General features: G+C 56.2%; 1 protein-coding gene across 1 annotated transcript in view; it reads left to right on the top strand.

The window, feature by feature from the left end:
- COL23A1 (collagen type XXIII alpha 1 chain) overlaps nucleotides 1–16,971 on the top strand; it is a 280,949-nt gene extending 263,978 nt beyond the window's left edge. Inside the window, exons 10-29 of the mRNA XM_080672775.1 lie at nucleotides 325–360; nucleotides 754–780; nucleotides 1,411–1,437; nucleotides 2,442–2,495; nucleotides 3,026–3,088; nucleotides 3,513–3,557; nucleotides 5,177–5,254; nucleotides 6,870–6,914; nucleotides 7,540–7,584; nucleotides 8,487–8,576; nucleotides 9,366–9,428; nucleotides 9,755–9,811; nucleotides 10,090–10,116; nucleotides 11,110–11,172; nucleotides 11,258–11,311; nucleotides 11,482–11,508; nucleotides 13,059–13,112; nucleotides 13,370–13,456; nucleotides 15,460–15,498; nucleotides 15,931–16,971. Of these exons, the coding sequence (XP_080528901.1) occupies nucleotides 325–360; nucleotides 754–780; nucleotides 1,411–1,437; nucleotides 2,442–2,495; nucleotides 3,026–3,088; nucleotides 3,513–3,557; nucleotides 5,177–5,254; nucleotides 6,870–6,914; nucleotides 7,540–7,584; nucleotides 8,487–8,576; nucleotides 9,366–9,428; nucleotides 9,755–9,811; nucleotides 10,090–10,116; nucleotides 11,110–11,172; nucleotides 11,258–11,311; nucleotides 11,482–11,508; nucleotides 13,059–13,112; nucleotides 13,370–13,456; nucleotides 15,460–15,498; nucleotides 15,931–15,933 (984 nt within the window). The 3' untranslated portion in view covers nucleotides 15,934–16,971. The remainder of the gene's footprint in view (nucleotides 1–324; nucleotides 361–753; nucleotides 781–1,410; nucleotides 1,438–2,441; nucleotides 2,496–3,025; nucleotides 3,089–3,512; nucleotides 3,558–5,176; nucleotides 5,255–6,869; nucleotides 6,915–7,539; nucleotides 7,585–8,486; nucleotides 8,577–9,365; nucleotides 9,429–9,754; nucleotides 9,812–10,089; nucleotides 10,117–11,109; nucleotides 11,173–11,257; nucleotides 11,312–11,481; nucleotides 11,509–13,058; nucleotides 13,113–13,369; nucleotides 13,457–15,459; nucleotides 15,499–15,930) is intronic.
- The last annotated feature ends 934 nt before the right edge of the window (nucleotides 16,972–17,905 follow it).

Here is a 17,905-nt window from a genome sequence, read left to right as displayed (position 1 = left end):
TCATCTACTTACTACCCCGTCCCTAACCCAGGGACTCCAACGTCTCCAATGTGAAGCCAGCACCTCCACCAAACTGCCACCAGGGTCCCCTCTCAGGGCAGCTACTCACCTGGCTCATCCAGTCCTTGTCCCATTGGGCACAGAATTCCCTGAGCCTAAACTTTCTCACCTGTGAAGTACGGACAATGACACCTACTTTTCAGGTTTAGTGAAGCTGAAATGAGCAAATATGATTGGAGCCTAGGCCAGGGACCGGCAGGAGCTATGGGCTCAGCTAACCATATGGTCCCTGCATCCCCTCATCTCTCTCCTCTGTATCCTCAGGGTCCCAAAGGAGAGGCTGGACAAGATGGTGAGACGGTCAGTACCCAGAGCATTTCAAAGGCCTGAGCTGGCAGAACCGTGGTTCCAGGCCCAGCAGCTCCTCTTACACACACACACACACACACACACTCAGGTTGTGTGTGCGGCTGTACGTGTGCATACATCCGAGCTGTTGTCCCCACCAGCAGTAGGAAGGGATGGCCACGCCTCCAGCCCCAGCAGAATTCTCACAGCCCTGCATCCCTGGGAGGGAGCCTGCAGTCTATTTGTCACTGCTTGAGATCTGATGAGGAGCTATCCAAGACAGGAAGCAGTGACAGCCCTGCCTCCTCCTCCCTGGGACTTGGTGTCATCCTTTGTCTAATGAGAATGATGAGGACAGATAGGAGCAACCTCCAGTATCCCCTTTAACACCTTCTCTTGTTCCAGGGCCCAAATGGACCTCCAGGGCCCAAGGTAAGTGTTCTTCAGTCCCTGTCCCCACGCCCCTGGAAGCCCAGGCAGCAGGGTTAGGGGACAGAGTTCTGTGACCTTAGGCGAGTTACTGCATCTCTCTGGGCCTCAGTTTACTCATCTGTTAAATGGGGGCATGATAAACCTTTTCTGCCTTACTTTCACACCAGGTTGTAAGGATAAAATAACAAAGCACATTAGCTTTTAAAGTCCTCTCAGATGTCAGCTCAGTGCTTGCTGGGTGGGAAGGCAGGCTCTGTCCTCCCTGAAGGAGCTGGAGTCCCTGGACTGAGCAGGAGGAAAGGGTAGGAAAGGAGCTCCATTTAGTGAGCACCTGCTGCGAGCCAGGGGCTTTTCATGCATCATCTCGCAGTGACCCTCTGAGGCCCTCTGAGGCTGGGGGCATCATACTCCCGCTTTCAAGAGCAGTGACTTGCCTGAGGTCATTCAGCTTGGAAGGGACTAGGTTGGGAGTGGAGTCCAAGTCTGTCAGCCCCACACCCATGTGCTCCTCTCTGAGGGGCTGGGCCCTCTGGACTGCGCTGGGCATGGATCATGGGGCCACTTCTCCAGAGGAGCAGACAGCCCAATGTCTCTGACCTTTTTCTTGCACCCCCACTGTCTGCCCCTCAGGGTGAGCCTGGCATTCCTGGAAAGAAGGTGAGGGGGGCCTGGGGAGGGGCTTCTCGGTGGGGGTGTGGGAGTGGGCTGGAGAGAAGGTCAGGGGCTGGGCACGGGGCAGAAATGGGAGCCCCCACAAAGAAGGTGCCCTGCTCCTCGGTAGACCTGAAACCTCACTGTGAGTATGTGTCTGAAGCCAGAATCTCATTCGTTCATTCATTCATTCATTCATTCACTCATTCACTCATTCACTCATTCGCTCCCTTCCTCAAACATCACATTTTTCCTGCCTCAGGGTGCAGCACAGTGTTCTTAAACTGTAGTCCCAAGACCAGCCTATTAGCATCATTGGGGGCTTGTTTAACAAGCATGTTCGTGGCCCACCCCAGATCCACCAAAACAGACACTGGGGGTGGGCCGTGCTCTGTCCAAGCAGCCGCAGGTGATGCTGATGTGCACTCAAGTCTGGAACCACTGACCCAGAGTGACCTTCTCCTACCTCTTCCATGCTGGGCCTCCTCCTCCTGCAGGTCTCAGCAAAGCTGCCTCTCCTCTGAGAAACTGCCCCTGGCCACCTACTGAAGCACACCCTCCCTGAGTCCCTCTCCACCCTGCCATCCCCTTAAATGCTCTGCCTGGTACTTGTATTTCCTGTCACGCTGCAATGTATTTCTCTGGAGATTTCCTTGCCCTCAGCCTCCTCTGACCCATCGAGCAGGGACCTTGTCTCCCTGGCCCGCAGAAAGTGCTCACAAGATCATTGTTGACGGAAGGACAAATTCCTCCCCTTCACCTGCCCGCCCTTTTCTTCTGCACAGACCTGCTGAGGCCATTCTGGGCTGGCCTTGGGCTGGTGGGAGCCGGGGACAGAAGTAGATCTGACCGCACCCCTGCCCTAGAGGGGCGAGGAGGGGAGGGAGAAGCTGCCCGTCCCTGTATGATCATTGTTGGTGACAGGAGTGGACAGCTGTGCTGGGGAGGACAAAGGGGTGTTGCCAGGGTGTCCAGGTCTGAGGCTGCAGCCTCCACCACTCTCTCCTCAGGGGGAAGACGGGATGCCAAGCCAACCAGGACTCCCTGGACCTCCAGGGCCCAAGGTAGGTACCAATGCCTCCCCCAGAGCTCCTCCTGCCTCCCATCTTGCACGGTTTCTTCTGCTTGGCGAAGCCCCTCCTGGCCCTTTCACATGGTGGGGCACAGGCTGATGCCCAGGACAGGCCACAGAGGGGCAGCAGGAAGGCCCTGGGCCCACTTGTCAACAAGGCTGGCACCTCACAGGCTATCTCCCCTCACACTCTGAAGTTCTCTGGTTCCCATCTTCGGTGCCCCACTCCCTGCCCTGTCCCCAGGCCAGAACTGATGTCATCCTGGCTCCCCAACCCCTCGTGACAGCCACCAAATCCTGGCCAGCCTGCCTCCAAAATGTCTCTTGAGCCCCTGAGCTGCCCCAGCTATGCCCCAGGACTCAGGCGGAAGGAGGCTATGATCCTGAGTCCCCTGGACTGGGCGGGCCCTGAGGTCCATCCTCTGCAGGTGGGCTCAGCCATGTTCTCCTAGAACTGCTACAGAAGCCAGCAGCCCTAGCCCGCCCCGCTGCTTCCTTCCATTTTCAATGTCTCTGTTGCAGGGCGAGCCGGGGAGTGTGGGGCCACGGGGAGAGAAGGGCGTGGACGGTGTCCCAGGGACAAAGGTGACTTAGCAGCATGCGGCTTCGGCTTCTGCAGGCCCCATTCAGAGAAGCACCCTGTCACGGGGAGGAGAAGTGGTTCACCTCCAATTTGCCTTTTTAAGTTGGGAATCCCTGGGGGGCCGCCTGGATCCTTGGGTCTTGGGTCTCGGGTCTCAGGTCTCATTGGACTGGCAATCAGAGACTGACCTGAGCGGGGGTCCGGGGGGTGGGGGCGGCAATGGGTCTGGGTGAGCTACGAGGCTAAGGCACCATGTAATGTATGTAGCCTTGGGCTCCTGGGCCTCAGTGGCCTATCTCTGAGGTCAGAGGGTTCCGCAGTCACACACGTGAGGCCCTGCGCCCTGGGGGGAAGAGGGGACTGGAGAAGGTGGGGAACCTTTGGCTTGGCTGTGTACACCTGGCTGCAACCACGTCGTCTCCACAGGGGGAGCCCGGCCAGCGAGGAGCCGATGGAGCCTCAGGGCTACGGGTAAGCAGTCTCTCTTCCAGCCACCCACAGAGGATCCAGGGGCCTGCCACTTTTTTTTTTTTAATATATTTTTATTGATTTCGGAGAGGAAGGGAGAGGGAGAAAGAGACAGAAACATCAATGATGAGACGATCATTGATTGGCTGCCTCCTGCACGCCCCCTACTGGGGATGGAGCCACCCGGGCATATGCCCTTCATTGGAATCGCACCCGGGACCCTTCAATCTTCAGGCTGATGCTCTATCCACTGAGCCAGACCAGCTGGGGCGGGGCCTGTCACTTTAAAAGTCCCTGTCACCAAAGGCCCCAGAGGAGCAGTGAGGCTCCAGAAATGGAGTATTTTTTTTAATATTAATTCATTTGTGATTTTTTCATTTTTAATCTCATAGTACATGCTTTCGGTAAAATGTTCAAATATGGATGTGACAAGACACATCCCCTCTTGTTCCTCTCTCCCGGGTGGGTGCTTGCCCTTCGAGAGACTTTTCTTGGCATAGTCAAACAGAGACCCTCACTTGTCACACATGGTGTAGCCCCTGCCCCTGTGGGGGGTCCTGGCCTTTCTCTCAGCCCGTCGAGGTTCGTTCCTGTCACCAGGAAGGAGCGCAGCGACTCCAGCTGGTCCCAAGGTCCCAGGCCTTCTGAGGCCAATGCCTGTAGGCACACCTTAGGCTGGCAACCTGGACCCTGCTCCGGCTCTGTGGCCCGAGCAGTCACATCCCCTGGTGCTCCTGGAGGCAGGTTTTCTCCTCCAAAAACCAGGTCTCAACCCACAGCCGGAGCTTGCAGGTGGCCGGGGATTGGATTAAGCTCACTGTGGGGAAAGTCAGTGTAAACTGTACAGTTCCATGCAGGTCATGACCATGGAGGCAGCCAGCAGGGGACCCCTGCCTGAGTCTCTCCGCCCAGGGCAAGGGGCTGGCCACAGGCCTGAACCAGCGTGTCCATGGCCGCTCACTCTTCTCCAAGCAGAGCGGTGCCCGGGTGGGGAGGGGAGGTGCAGAGGGTGAGGACAGGGCCAGCAGCCACGCGCTCACTTGTGTGGACACCTGCAAGTGGAGACACATACCCGTGGCCATGTGCTTGGGTGGCAGTGTGCTCCTACCAGGGCATGTCGGGGCCTAGGTGTGAGCAGCCTCTACCAGAGGTTGGGAAACCAAGGCACAGGCCTACACAGTGTCTTGGAGGGTTTGGGTGTCTGTTTGTGTTTGTTCGCCAACATTTAAAAACCTGAACAACATCACATCAAATTAGGCTTTCCACTTTCCCTCGAGAATTCAGGGCTGGGGCCTCAGTGGGCCTCAGTCCCCACATGACAGCCAAGTGCTGCCACCCCGATCAGGCGGGGCTTGTTCTTCAGTTGGCCCCAGGCCCCCTTTCCCTCCAGGTACCTGCCTGGTTCCTACACTGTTTTGTCAGTGAGCCTGGGTGGCAGCACAGTGAATGCCAGGGGACCAGACCTGAAGACCAGCCCTGCTGGGCCCCCAGGTTACAGCTGAGCTGGGTCCCAGGACTGCATGTGGCCCCAGTTCCTGGGTTCCTTGGGTGACATACAGAGACAAGTACCACATCACCCGCCAACGGAGCTCCTCTCTGAAACCTTCCTCTTCCCGCCTCAGGGTCCCCCAGGCCTCAAGGGTGAGCAAGGAGACACGGTGGTGATTGACTACGATGGCAGGATCTTGGATGCCCTTAAGGTAGCGTTCCTGGTGGCCCAAATGTGCCTTGCTGTTCATTTCCTAAGGGAATAACCACTCCCTTTGTGCATTAATCCACACTCTATACACAGGGGCCCCAACTTCACCAGGTGCTGTGCTGATACTGAGAGAGCTGCTATGATGTGGCCCCAAGCTCCCTTGGGGTCAAAGCAACAAGGGGCAGGGGCAGAGCATTTCCTGTGTCCAGCCCCAGCAAGGCCTCCTGGGGCCTTCCCAGGGAACTCAGGCTAGAGGGCCGGGTCTTCTAATGACCATTGGCGGAGGATGAGAGTGACCAGGCCCGCCCCAGAGCCTCGCTCAGGACATGGAACCTGTGAGCCCTGCCCAGCAAACCTGGGACCCATAACCAGTGGAAGAGAGGTTGGGTGCCAGGGAAGGGAGCTGGGGTGAGGGAGAGACGGCCATCAGAGACCAGACTGGATGGCACCTAACCCCACCTGAGCTTCAATTCCAGTTATTTCCCACAGGCCTCAGAGAAGTACCAGCTGATGGTAACTGTGGCCCACCAGGCCTGCATGGTGTGGTGTGGTGTGACGTGGCCCGAGGGCGTGTGCATGCATGGTGTGTCCCAGGCTGGCTAGGAGCTGCATGGGAGAAGTTCTATGAGCACAGGGAGGCAGGGAGTACATTTTGGGTGCCAGGCTGGGAGGATGACTCCATTGGATGGGCACCAGGAAGCCATAGCTGATTCTTTGAGCAGAGGGGCAATGCTAAAAAACACATCTTGGGGAATGGTGTGGAAGGTGAACAAAGTGGGTGTGGGGACAGCTGGAGGCAGGCAGGCCACCGGGAAGGTAGGTGCTGAGCATGGGCCTAGAGGAGGGTGGGTGGAATGAAGGAAGATGTAAGACGGGACATCTCAATGGAGCCTCTAACAAGAAGGGAGTAGGTTGGTGAGAGGAGGTGGAGGACTGGAACTTTGGGAGCTGAGGGGCTGGATGGGGTGCAGCCTTTGGGAGGGGATGTGAGTTTGGAGGGCGATGATGAGCCTTAGTGAGCAGGCAGCCTTCTGGAGGCCTAGGTCAAGATAGCAGCCTGGGACTCAGGTCAGACCTAGACACTAAAGATGGCTCCTACACTGTTTTGTCAGTGACCCTGGGTGCCAGTGCAGTGAATGCCAGGGAGTGCCTGTGTGACCCAGGAACTCCCCGGGGCAGGAGACAACAGGCAACAGAGCTGATGGTCGGAGAGGTCACAGGAGAAGTAGAGAAGGCAGTGCTGGGCCATTGCTGGGGATACAGTTTGGGGCTGGCATTTGAATAACAACTTCAGAGGCAATAGGGAGCCACCGCAGGATCTTGAGCAGGGCAGTGTTGTGAAGAAATCTAATTTTGGGGAAACGAGCTCTGAGGGCAGAGGGATTCTGAACTCTCCATGCAGTGGACACTGTGATATCTGACCTGACGCTTGGTGCCTCCTCCCAGGACTCCTTCAAGACCTGGGGCCTGACCTGGGTGGGTGGGAATCAGCTGCGGAAGGTCCTGACCCTGCTGTAGCCCAGCTAAACAGAGACAGGCCCCCCCGGGTGGAGGGGTGGACCAGCAGTGAGGGGGAGGCCCTGCTTAACACTGACCAGCCTGACTTTTGCGCACAGGGTCCTCCCGGCCCACCAGGGCCTCCAGGAATCCCCGGAGCCAAGGTCAGTACACATGCAGCTGTGTGGCCCCTCAAGCCTGTTGTCTCCAGAGCCCACCTGCCCCCTCTGCTTGTCGCCCCATGATCCAGCCTGGCCTCTAGAGGCTCAGAGAAAGGTGCTACTTCCTAGCCAAGCAGGATGCCTTCTCCCAGGCCCTAGTTACACTGCACTCTGGGGAGTTTCATTCACATGTGGAACCCCATAAATTGGCCCCTCATGACATCACAAAGTCCCATAGATGACATGGTCTTTCCTATGGCCTGTGTGCATCATTACACCCTGCCCACCTGGCTCAGGAGAAAGAGCCCAAGACTGTGAAATCAGACAGGGTCTGGTTCCACTATTGTCCCTGGGCTGTGTGGCCTGGAGCAAGTCATTTAACCCTTGGGGCCTCAGCTTCCAAAATGTAACCTACAGCCTGGGCTACGTCTGCCTGTAGGGACTGAGGGCATGGAGGGGTGGAGGTGGCCGGCTCCTGGCACCATGCTGGGCACCCAGTGGGTGCCTTCCTGGACTTGCAGGGACTTGACCAGGAACGGTGCGCTGGTTGGGGGCGGCAGCCTAGCCACAGATCCCTCTTGGGGACCATGGGACACTATAACCCCTCTTGCTGTCTGTTCCCTTACAGGGTGAGCTCGGATTGCCCGGTGCCCCCGGAATCGACGGAGAGAAGGTCTCTGAGCCATTCGTTTTCTTGGTGATACTGGTGCCAGGTGTCATGCTGTGTGTGTGTGTGTGTGTGTGTGTGTGTGTGTGTGTACACACACACACGTGTGTACGTGTGTGTGTACAGAGTTGGAGAACAAAATGTGCTACCTGTGTGCAATTCTGGAGCCTCACAGTGCCCCTGCATGGCTGGTTCTGCCCTTAGGCCTCGGGCAAGCTGCTCGCTTTCTGGCAGCCTCTGCTCCTCATCCCCAGGCGAGGGTAGCAACGGGCTGTTGTGAGGGTTAAATAACTCTATGTGTGGAAAACACTTAGAGCAGTGCCCGCTGCCATGCAGCAAAGAGTCTTCGAATGTGAGCAAATAGCATTACTGTCACTATTAGTACCATCGTAAGTACACACGTGTGATCCTACATAGACACCACAGTGTCCAATGGTGTCACGTGACATTTGTGTGTGTGTTTGTAGCACCGGATCCCTAGTGTGTGGCACATCATGGATGTTACACAAGTGGTAGAGTGAGGGAATGCAGAGGTTGGAAGGTGATTCTGTAGATGGTTGGTTGGCTGTAGGGGTTGGGGCTCCAATCTCTGGCTCCTGAGAGGTAAGCACAGGGTTGACCTGGAACCCCATAGTGCCCCCACATGGCTGCCCAGGCCCACCTGCTCCACTCCCTCCACTCCCACCACCCCCTGCACCCCTGTGTGCAGTGAGACAGGTGTCGGGATGCCCTCTTCCTATCTCTGTCCAGGCCCCTCGGTGCATTTGTCACCTGGGCTGGAGGCGGGGTCCCACAATGAGGAAGTAGGGGTCTGGCCTGGCCTGAACAAAGCTCTGGGGACCTGTCAGAGTCGGGGAAGGGAGAATGCCTGCTGAGCTGCACTGACCCCTTGTTCATGTGGCTTTCAGGGTCCCAAAGGACCAAAAGGAGACCCAGGAGAGGCTGGGCCAACTGGACCCAAAGGGGAAGCAGGTGAAATGGGCCTGTCTGGCCTCCCGGTAAGTGGCTGGATGGGCCCACCTACCCTACTTGCCTCACGTGGGGTCCCAAAGTGAATGTGTGCCTGCTGGCGGCCGGGGCCCTGTGGCCTCAGCCCAGCCGGGGCCTTAGGGCTGAAAGGAAGCTGATGCCCAGCCCACGTGCTCAGACTCCCCGAGCCCTCCTGAAGGGCCTGCTGCTCTCTCCCGAGGCCACTGAGAAGGTGAGATAAGGAGGCTCTGCCTGTGGAAGGGAGCTGGCGGTGGTTAGGCCTCGGCTCTGGCTGCCTGAGTTTGCATCCTGTTCATTTCTTACTGACTAGAACCCTGTACAACCCCCTGGGCCCCGGTTTCCCCACCTCTAACATGAGGGTGATAATTTCCCACTACGTGAGGGAACAGACAGCTCTGAGAATGGTGGCAGGCATGCAATAAATACCTGCTGTCACCATCATTGTCATTTTGATAGTTGGTCTTGGCGTGGATGGACTGGAAAAGCTGACAGGCCGAGCAGCCATCAGGTGCCACCACTTCATGTCCATTGTCCATCCATAAGGCTCGCTCAGCGAGAGAGGTAGTGCTGGGGCGGAACCAAGGTGCTGTCTGTGCCACAGGAAAACTACCTCGTGCACCACTGCACTCTGCTTTCTGAATGCCCATTGATCTAGGGAAACTGTTTTAAGCTGAACTGGGCAAGCTGGCAAGTCTCTGCTGACGGAAGCCTTATCGGGGAGGGAAGGGGGGTACTGCTCACTGTGGGTGGTCATCTGGTGATGGACATTAATGGTTCAAGGTCATCCTGTCCTACAGGGTGCCCACGGCCCCAAGGGGGAGAAGGGAGAGCCGGCACCTGACAGCCTATCAGAGAGCCTGGTAAGGGGGATTGCTGAATTCCAGAGTCTCCCCCCAATGCCCAGCCCAGGCCACCTGGAGGCCCAAGTCTTGGAACAGCAGGGGACCTGGCCTGACCAAACCTAGGGTAGCAGGGGAGGGGGAACCTCAGGTGTCCTCCACCTAAGGCCCATCTGAGAACCCAAATGCTAGCGCTGGGCCCCCCACAAGGTGGGGGGAGCAAGAAACAATGGCTCAGGGCCTGGTGTCCAGGGAGTGTTCCTCCAACACGTCCCATGAGCTCAAGTGTGGGTGGGTGAGGGGTAACGAGGCAATTTGTAACTAATCCACTTCTGACCCTTTCCTAGGCCCAGATCATAGTGGAGCCAGGGCCCCCCGGCCCTCCTGGTCCCCCAGGCCACATGGTAAGAATGTTTGGCTTGAAGCACCTGGGATACGAAAAGGGTGGTGGGCCCAGGCCTAGGAGCTGTGACTGGGGAGGGCAGAATTCCTTGGAGGGGAGGGGACATGTCAGGCAAGGAGGGTGGAGCTAGGATCTGGGCTTGCGGCCACCCCCCCTCCCACCCCCACCCCCCCGCCCGAGGTCAAGGCCACAGGAGCCAGTGAGTGGCCTGCAAGCCTTCATGACCACTGCAAGAGGGCCCTGGCCCTGGCCCTGATATGCTCTCTCCTCCTCCTCCAGGGCCTTCAGGGAATCCAGGGTCCCAAGGTGAGTCTGGGGCGTGGGTGAAACCCCCCTACCTGCTGCAGACTCACAGCCTGGACAGTTTCAGAAAGGCTTGCTAATGGGCCAAGTGAGGGCCCCACGCTTGGCCTCAGACCAGCCCTGCATCTTCCCAGGGCCTGAATATTCTGAGTCCCCTAAGGCTGGTGCCCCCTCATGCCCACACTTGGGGCTCTGTTCTTACCTCTTCTCCTCCTGCCTGGGCCCCGGTTCACTGCTTTCCCTCCTCACTGTTTCTCCCCTTTCTCTGTACCTCCCCCCTCATTGCCACTTCCCCTTATGCCCCCCACATGCACATCTGTCTCTCAACTGCCCACAACCGTGACATGAAGACTTGGGTTTGGTGTGTATTACATAATGTTGTGTCCTCTACCCTTAAATTAAAACCATAGTGTGGCCTGCCTGTGTGCCCTGCCCCAGGAGCCACACAGAGGGGGAGGCAGATGGCCTCACTGTTTGCCCTCCCCTGAGGGAGCCCATCTCTGCTTCCTCAGCTCAGAGGACAACTTGAGGACTCAGAGTCATGGACTCCCAGAGCTGAGTGGGCCGAGCATGTGGCCGGCCAGATGTGCTGCTTCTGGCTCTTCTTTGTCCCAAGGCCTCCCCAGATTATGTGTAGAAGAGGCAGATGCTGTCAGGGATGGAGCTCAGAAACTCAGTTGGTAGTCAGTCCTGCCACTTGCTTGCTATGTGGGTCCATCCCTGCCCGCTCTGTGCCTCTCTTTCCTCATCTGTGAAATGGGTGTGACCACAACCACCTATCATGAGTACTCAGGAAGCCCAAGTGCAGGAAAAAGTAAAATGCTCACACCGCAGCTCATTCTGATTATTTGCACAGAAAGGAACCTGGGCCAGACCTGACAGAGCCTGGAATCTGTCCCTCTGCCCTGCACACCTGGGCCCCCACAGGCCCAAAGAGTTCCTGGCCTTCCATCTGTCTGACCGCTTTCCCCTGACTGTGTCCCCCTTCACTTCCAGGGCTTGGATGGAGCAAAGGGAGAGAAGGGCGAGTCAGGGGAGAGAGGCCCCAGCGGCCTGCCTGTGAGTGTCATGAGCCTTGTTTGTCGTTAGAGGTGCTAATTCCTATAACCATCACGCCTCTTAATTTCATTCCTTTTTCATCCAGGGGCCAGCTGGTCCACTGGGCCTTATTGGGCTGCCAGGAACCAAAGGAGAGAAGGTAACCACTTTTTTTAATGCCCCCAACTATGGCTGCACACTGTGGTGTCACTCGGCCCTGGGGGTTCAACCCCTGCACTTCAGGGCCAGAGTTCAGGCTTGTGGACAATTTACAGGGCTGAAATTCCCAGCAGCTATGCTCCCTCACACCTTCTCTTTCTCTCTGCTCAGGGCAGACCCGGGGAACCAGGACTAGATGTAAGTATCTCACCATTCACTGTGATCAGGTCCTCTTGTGTGTAGCTTTTGCCCTCATGCTGCAAGTACAGTAGCATGATCTGGTTGGCTTGGGTGTAACCCCCTTTCCCACAGCTGGGACTGCAACTGCCTGGTTTCCCCTACGTTCCCAGTGCCAAGTCCAATGCACAGCCCAGAGTAGGTGCTTTTTGGATGGGTGGATGGATAGATGAATAGATGATGGATGGGTGATACATTGGAGCAGGGAAGTGGGGAGAGCAGTAAGGAGCCTGTTGCAATATCCCGGTGAGAAATGATGAGGCTTCTGCTAAGGAAGTATTGTGGGACGGAGAGGAGGGAGAGTATTAGTCCAAGGTTGACTGGATCAAGTGTCTGTTGGTTGCAAGAGACAGAAAACACAATTTAAACTGGTTTAAACTGACTCATAACTGAAAAATCCAGAAGTACTTGGATCCAGGGCTCAAGTGTGTCAACACAACACAAACTCTCAGCGTCTCTTGTATGTGATTCCTCTGTGTGAGCATCGTCCGAAGTTCCACGTGATGATGAGATGGAGCCAGTATCTCCAGACCTGCATCTCTCCAGGCCCAAATTCTGGAGAAAAACTATTTATCTCACTCTACTCTTTTTTTTTTAATATATGTTTATTGATTTCTGAGAGGAAGGGAGAGGGAGAGAGCGATAGAAACATCAATGACAGGAGAGGATCATTGATAGGCTGCCTGCTGCATGCCCCAAATGGGGATGGAGCCCACAACCCGGGCATATGCCCTGACCTGGAATCGAACCTCAACCTCCTGGTTCGATTGGATGCTCAACCATACTAAGCCATGCCATTTGGGCTCACTCTCTACTCTTTTAGAAAAAGTCTCATCAACTCTCATTGACCCCAGTTGGGTCAATGCTGAAATATCACTTGGCCAGAAAAATGCAGTGCCCTAATTGGCCAGGCCTGATCACATGCTCCATCCTGGAGCTATGAATGAAATCAATGAAGTATGAGAAAGGAGGGGGTTCCCAGGAAAATCAAGTAGCTCTTGGAAGGGAAATGGTGACCACATACAGGGCTGCAAGGCTTATGGTGTCTACCCTAGACTTTAAGGAGAAGGTGTCACATTGAAGAACAACTGCAGACAAGGAAGAGGAAGAACTCTAGCCTGAGTGTCTGACTGGGAGGGCCTTGTTTCATCGATGATAAGGGTCGGGAGAAGAAGACATCTGGACTCAGGGAGGTAGTCAGGGCAGAGCTAAAGACTCCATGGCCACAGCTGCCTTCTCGGAGGCCTGCGCTCAGGTGTCATCTCAAAGCCACACCCACAGTTGGACCTGGCAAACTGCTGGGGTGTCCATCCACAGACTCCCACAGGGTTCTACTTCAGAGGAAGCAGGGCTGGTGTCCTAAAGGCACGCATTTCCCTACATCGGCCTGCCTAGGAGTTGGGACTGGGCCAGTTGGTACCACGGATATGGAGGGAGGGGCAGAGATGGACAGATAAGAGAAGAAAACCTCAAACCTCATTTTCAGGTTTAACCTTTAATCCCCTTGTCAGGGTTTCCCTGGACCCCGAGGAGAGAAAGGCGACCGGAGTGAACGTGGAGAGAAGGTAGGATAGGAGGAGAGAAAGTAGGGGCAGCTGGAGAGGAGATGGGGCAAGAGCACAGAGGAGGGAGGCAGGTGAAGAGGAGGGAAGAGGCGGATAGGACAGGGGAGGCAAGAAGCAGGCAGAGAGAGGCGGGTGAGCATGTGGAGGCTGGGATGGGGGCAGCAGGGCAGGGTGGCTGCCAGCCCATCTCTCAGAGGTGCTGGAGGCATCCTGAGCATGGCAGCCATGGCCATACCCCCATCTCCCTTCTTGTGCAGGGGGAGCGAGGCATCCCCGGCAGGAAAGGAGTGAAGGGCCAGAAGGGTGAGCCGGGACCGCCAGGCCTGGACCAGCCATGCCCTGTGGTACGTGTCAGAGCAGGAGGGAAGCCCCAACCAAGGTCTTTGCCGCCTCCTGCAGCATCTTCATGTCATCTTTGCCTACACTGCCAGGGCCACCATCACTGTCACTCCCATCACAGAGGGCCCTCTTGCTCTAACCCTCACCCCACCATGGGTGCAACTTGAGATCCATCTTCTCTATAGAAAGGGAGACCCCCCAGGGCAGAGTCTGTTTCCGGAATCACTGCTCCTCTTTACTCCACTTCCTTGTCCATAAAGGAGGGTGGGACTGCCCTTACCTCTCTGAGTATCTGTTCCAACTGGGAGAAGGCTTTTCTGCCTGGATGGCCCCATGCTGTCCCCTGCCCCTCCCCCGAGTTCCCCAGACCCCTCCCTTCTCTGCTCCCACAGCCTCCTCCTCTCCTGCTGTGTCACCTCAGCCCCTGATGGCCCACCCAACCCAGGGCCTAAAATAACCAAAATTCAATTTCCTTTTTCTAGAAGGCAGCAGAGGTTACATGTCAAACTATTTCAGTGGAGCTCAGAAAAGACAGGGAAACAAAACAGCTGAGTTTCCATCCTAAACCTGACCCGATATTCATATCTGGCCCCCCCTTGCCAGGGGCATGGGAAGAGGCCACCTACCAAAGGGAGGTCAGGGCTGAGGACCCCCAGAGGCCCAGTCCTCTGACCTTAAGTGAGTCACTTAGCCCCCTGGTCCTCAGTCTCCTCTCCGTACAGTGGGGTGCTGGCCCACCCTCAGATGGCCTTGAAGAGCAATGAGAAAAAGACCTGAAGACCTGAGCAGTGAGCACGGGCAAAAAGTACCGAGGACAGCAGGGAGCAGGTGGCCCTGCAGATCTAGCCCCTGGGCCGAGACTTCCTTCCAAGTCATGAAGTCTTTGTCTTTGAAACAGGAAAATCCTAAATGCGGAGGCAAGCGAGGGGCACCGGGCTCGAAGGGCCTGGCGAGGGGCAGCGGGCCCTGCCCTGCGGTACATGGTCTGGCCTGCTGTGTGCTGTGCTGTGCTGTGCTGGCATCTGCCCCCTCTTCCCCGATCCTGCCTGCCTCCTCCCCACCACCCTCAGGCCCCAGCCTGTGCCCCTGCTAGATGCATGTCAGTGTGCCTTGGACAGAGTGAAGTGTTTTTGCCCAAGGGTCCCCCAGGGACTATAGGATCAGCCTTTGTCCCTCTCCAGTCCCCCATCTTCCAGGCTACTTGAGGACCATCTCCAACAACCCCCCACTTGTGTCTGATTGCTGAGCAGTAATGGCTAATGCTTCCAGACAAAACCCTGCCCAGGTTCCACCCTGCTGGCCTTCTCCTGACCCTGTGGCTCAGATCCAGACACAGAGACCAGGATGGGCCACACAGAAGGGGATCCCACTTCCTGAACTGTCCATATCCTATTCAATTCCTGAAAACTCTCAGGCCCTCAGGGTGAGGGTCTAAAGCAGTGGTCGGCAAAGTCATTAGTCAACAGAGCCAAATATCAACAGTACAACGATTGAAATTTCTTTTGAGAGCCGAAAACCAACTTCTGCGCATGGGCCACGAAGTTTCAATCGCACTGTATGTGCGCGCCCGCACGTGGTATTTTGTGGAAGAGCCACACTCAAGGGGCCAAAGAGCTGCATGTGGCTCGCGAGCCGCGGTTTGCCGACCACTGGTCTAAAGCCACTGTCGTGGCCACCAGGTCATGGCCATTAGGTCAGGTCCTCCCCCTAATCAGCAGATGTACAGCATGAGCCCAGCACTCCAGGGTCCTCCCAGTTCTGCCCTCTGCACAGGTGTCCCAACAAAGCCCCAGGGGATGCACTCAGGACAAGTGCAGGGAGGAGTGGTCTGTCCCATGCCTGGCTCACCTGGATGGGCAGGGCAGGCATTTGGGTCATGTTTCAATGGGCTCCAGCGACCTCACATGGCAGCTCCCTGGGCTGTACATCCCTCACCCAGGGCAAGCGTGTGCCAGCGTAGAGAGCTGACCAGCCCTTGCCCCATCACTGAAACCTTCTTCCTTTCCAGGGCACTGACGGGCTGCCTGTGCCTGGCTGCTGGCATAAGGTACCTTGTAGGGAAGTCTCCAGGACAAGCAGGGAGAAGTTGGGGGACAAGAGGGGCCAGGGGGTGGGCCTCTGCGGCTCCCTACATGACTGAATAGCCAGGTTTCCCTGTCACGAGCCTAGTTTTGATTCTCCCATCATGTGACCTGAGGCTTGGGGCCATAATCCTGAGTGATTATGCACAGCCCACCCTTGGCTGCATGGGGCTCACTCAGTATCTGGCCCAGCCAATGCCAAGCCATCAGCGCCCTATGGGACTTTGTCCAGACTGCCCCCGTCCCCCGAGAAGGGGTAGAAGCCAGGAGCCTAGGACTAGGGGAGGGGGGCCTGCCTGTTCCTGGGGAAACGGGCAGGATGGATGAGGTCCAGACCAGGGAGGGGCCCCAGGGGCCTCATGGCCCCTCCTCACCTCAGTCTTTCTCTCCTTTTCCAGTGATCAGTACCCAGCTCACCACCTGTACAGATCCATGTGGACATTTTTAATTTTTGTAAAAACAAAACAGTAATATATTGATCTTTTTTCATGGGATGCACTGCCTGTGGCTTTTAACCTTTGAGCATGTGCCTGGCCCAGCCCCAGAACAATCAGCATGTGAAGCTGATGGGAACGTGGACAGGCCAATCAGGGAATTGTGTACTTGAGGGGCAACCATAGGATTTGGTGCCTGGCTCAGATGAAGCTGCAAAGACGCCGGGTTGGGCCTTCAGTCACCTGATTAGCAGAGAGTCTGGCTGCCCAGCTGCCCTTCAAGAGCCTGCCCCCTGAAGCTCCAGAGCCCTTGGGGGGGCCCCTGGGGCATGGACCGCCCTGCAGCTGCTCCAGGCCTCTTCAGCCAGAGCCAGCTGCTTACCCTTCTGGACCCTGGTTCACCAAGGAAGGACAAGACTCCTACCCAGCACTTGCAGCTGGTACCAGGAGTTATAGAAAGCACCCCACGCAGGTCTAGTCTCTCACCAAGTTCATTAGGCCTCAGGAAGCCAGCCTGTTTGAGAACACATGTCCTCTGGCCAGGAGTATAGGCCAAGCACTGTGATCACCACCACATGGACCCAACTGCAGGGAGCCCCATGGTGCCCAAGTGTGGAGGATGGCAAGGCCTATGCTGGAGTGGCTGCTGCTTCCTGTCTGTCCCCACCACCCCAGAGCAGGGGTGTGATGAGACTTTGCCAGCCGGAGGAGATGGGCCTCTAGCTCAGAGCTTGGGTCCCACTGGCCCCAGTCTCCCACCCAGGAGAACTCTGGTCAGCTAGCCGAAAGTGATCTTCCGGGTGAACTGTACAGATGAAGAGAACCCCGGTGTGGTTCCCAGCTGGCCTAAGCAGGGGGCCTGCGACCTGAGCATCGGCGCTCTAAAGAAAGGCTTCCCCACCTCTGACAAAGGTCTCCAGCCACCAACTCTGGCCCAGCTACTTGCCTCCCCTCTCTGTGTAGATAGGTATTGCTGTGTGTAATAAACCATGAATTTGTGTCCGGTTGAGCCTGTCCTTGCAGACTGTCCCGGGGCACCTCTGGCTAAGGTTTCAGCCTGGCCATTGCAAAGTGGGGAGGGACAGAAACCAGAGAAAGCTACCCCAGTAACCAGAGGAAGTAGCTCAGGGTCATGGGGTTAAGTTTGGAAGACACAGACACAAGGCCTAGTCCTGCCACGAACCAGCTGAGCCTTCTGGACAGTCACATCACTGAGCCAGTGACCAGTGAATGCTACATAGAAAATCACCCCAAAACTTGTTGCCTTAAAATAATGATCCTTTTTATTTCTCTCTTACAGTTCTGAGGTTAATGGGCTCAGTGGGGTGGTTGTGGCTCAAACTCTCCCACACCTGGTAGTTGATGCTGGCTGTCAGATGGGAGGTCAGATGGCCAGGACACCTATCCGTCATGCTGAATTCCATGAGTGAATGTTCCATGGTGAACCAGATGGAAGCTGTGTCACCTTTTATGGCCAAGCCTCAGAAGTCATATGGTGTCACTTCCTGCCACAATCAGTGGTAAAGTTTTCAAGGGAAAAGTGTCAACATCATAGTTTAAGGAGGAAATGTAAGGGAGCTCTTGTTGCAGCCCTCTTAGAAAATTCAACCTGCCACCTCATCTATAAAAAGGAACAGTGATGCCTACACTCTGACTGTAGTTAATGAGGACCAACTGCGTGGAATACAAGAACTCGGGGCAGGGCAGGCACCTGGCAGCTCCCATAATTCTGAGTTCTCTCTCTTCCCCACTCCAAGACCAAGCAAGGGCCATAGTCTTGCAAACCTTTTCTACATTGTTTATTCCAGCTGGTCCTTAAAACAACCCTGAGAGAGGGACCCAGCAAATATGCCCATTTCACAGATGACAAAACAAGCACATCTGGGGTGGTATACTAGTAGACAAGGCCTGTATGACAGCATCTTAGGCCTTCTCCCTC

The sequence above is a fragment of the Plecotus auritus genome, assembly GCF_963455305.1.
Source record: "Plecotus auritus genome assembly, chromosome: 6".
Lineage (NCBI taxonomy): Eukaryota > Metazoa > Chordata > Mammalia > Chiroptera > Vespertilionidae > Plecotus > Plecotus auritus.
Note: the sequence above shows the minus strand (reverse complement) of the source record. Positions and strands in the feature narration are given on the sequence as shown.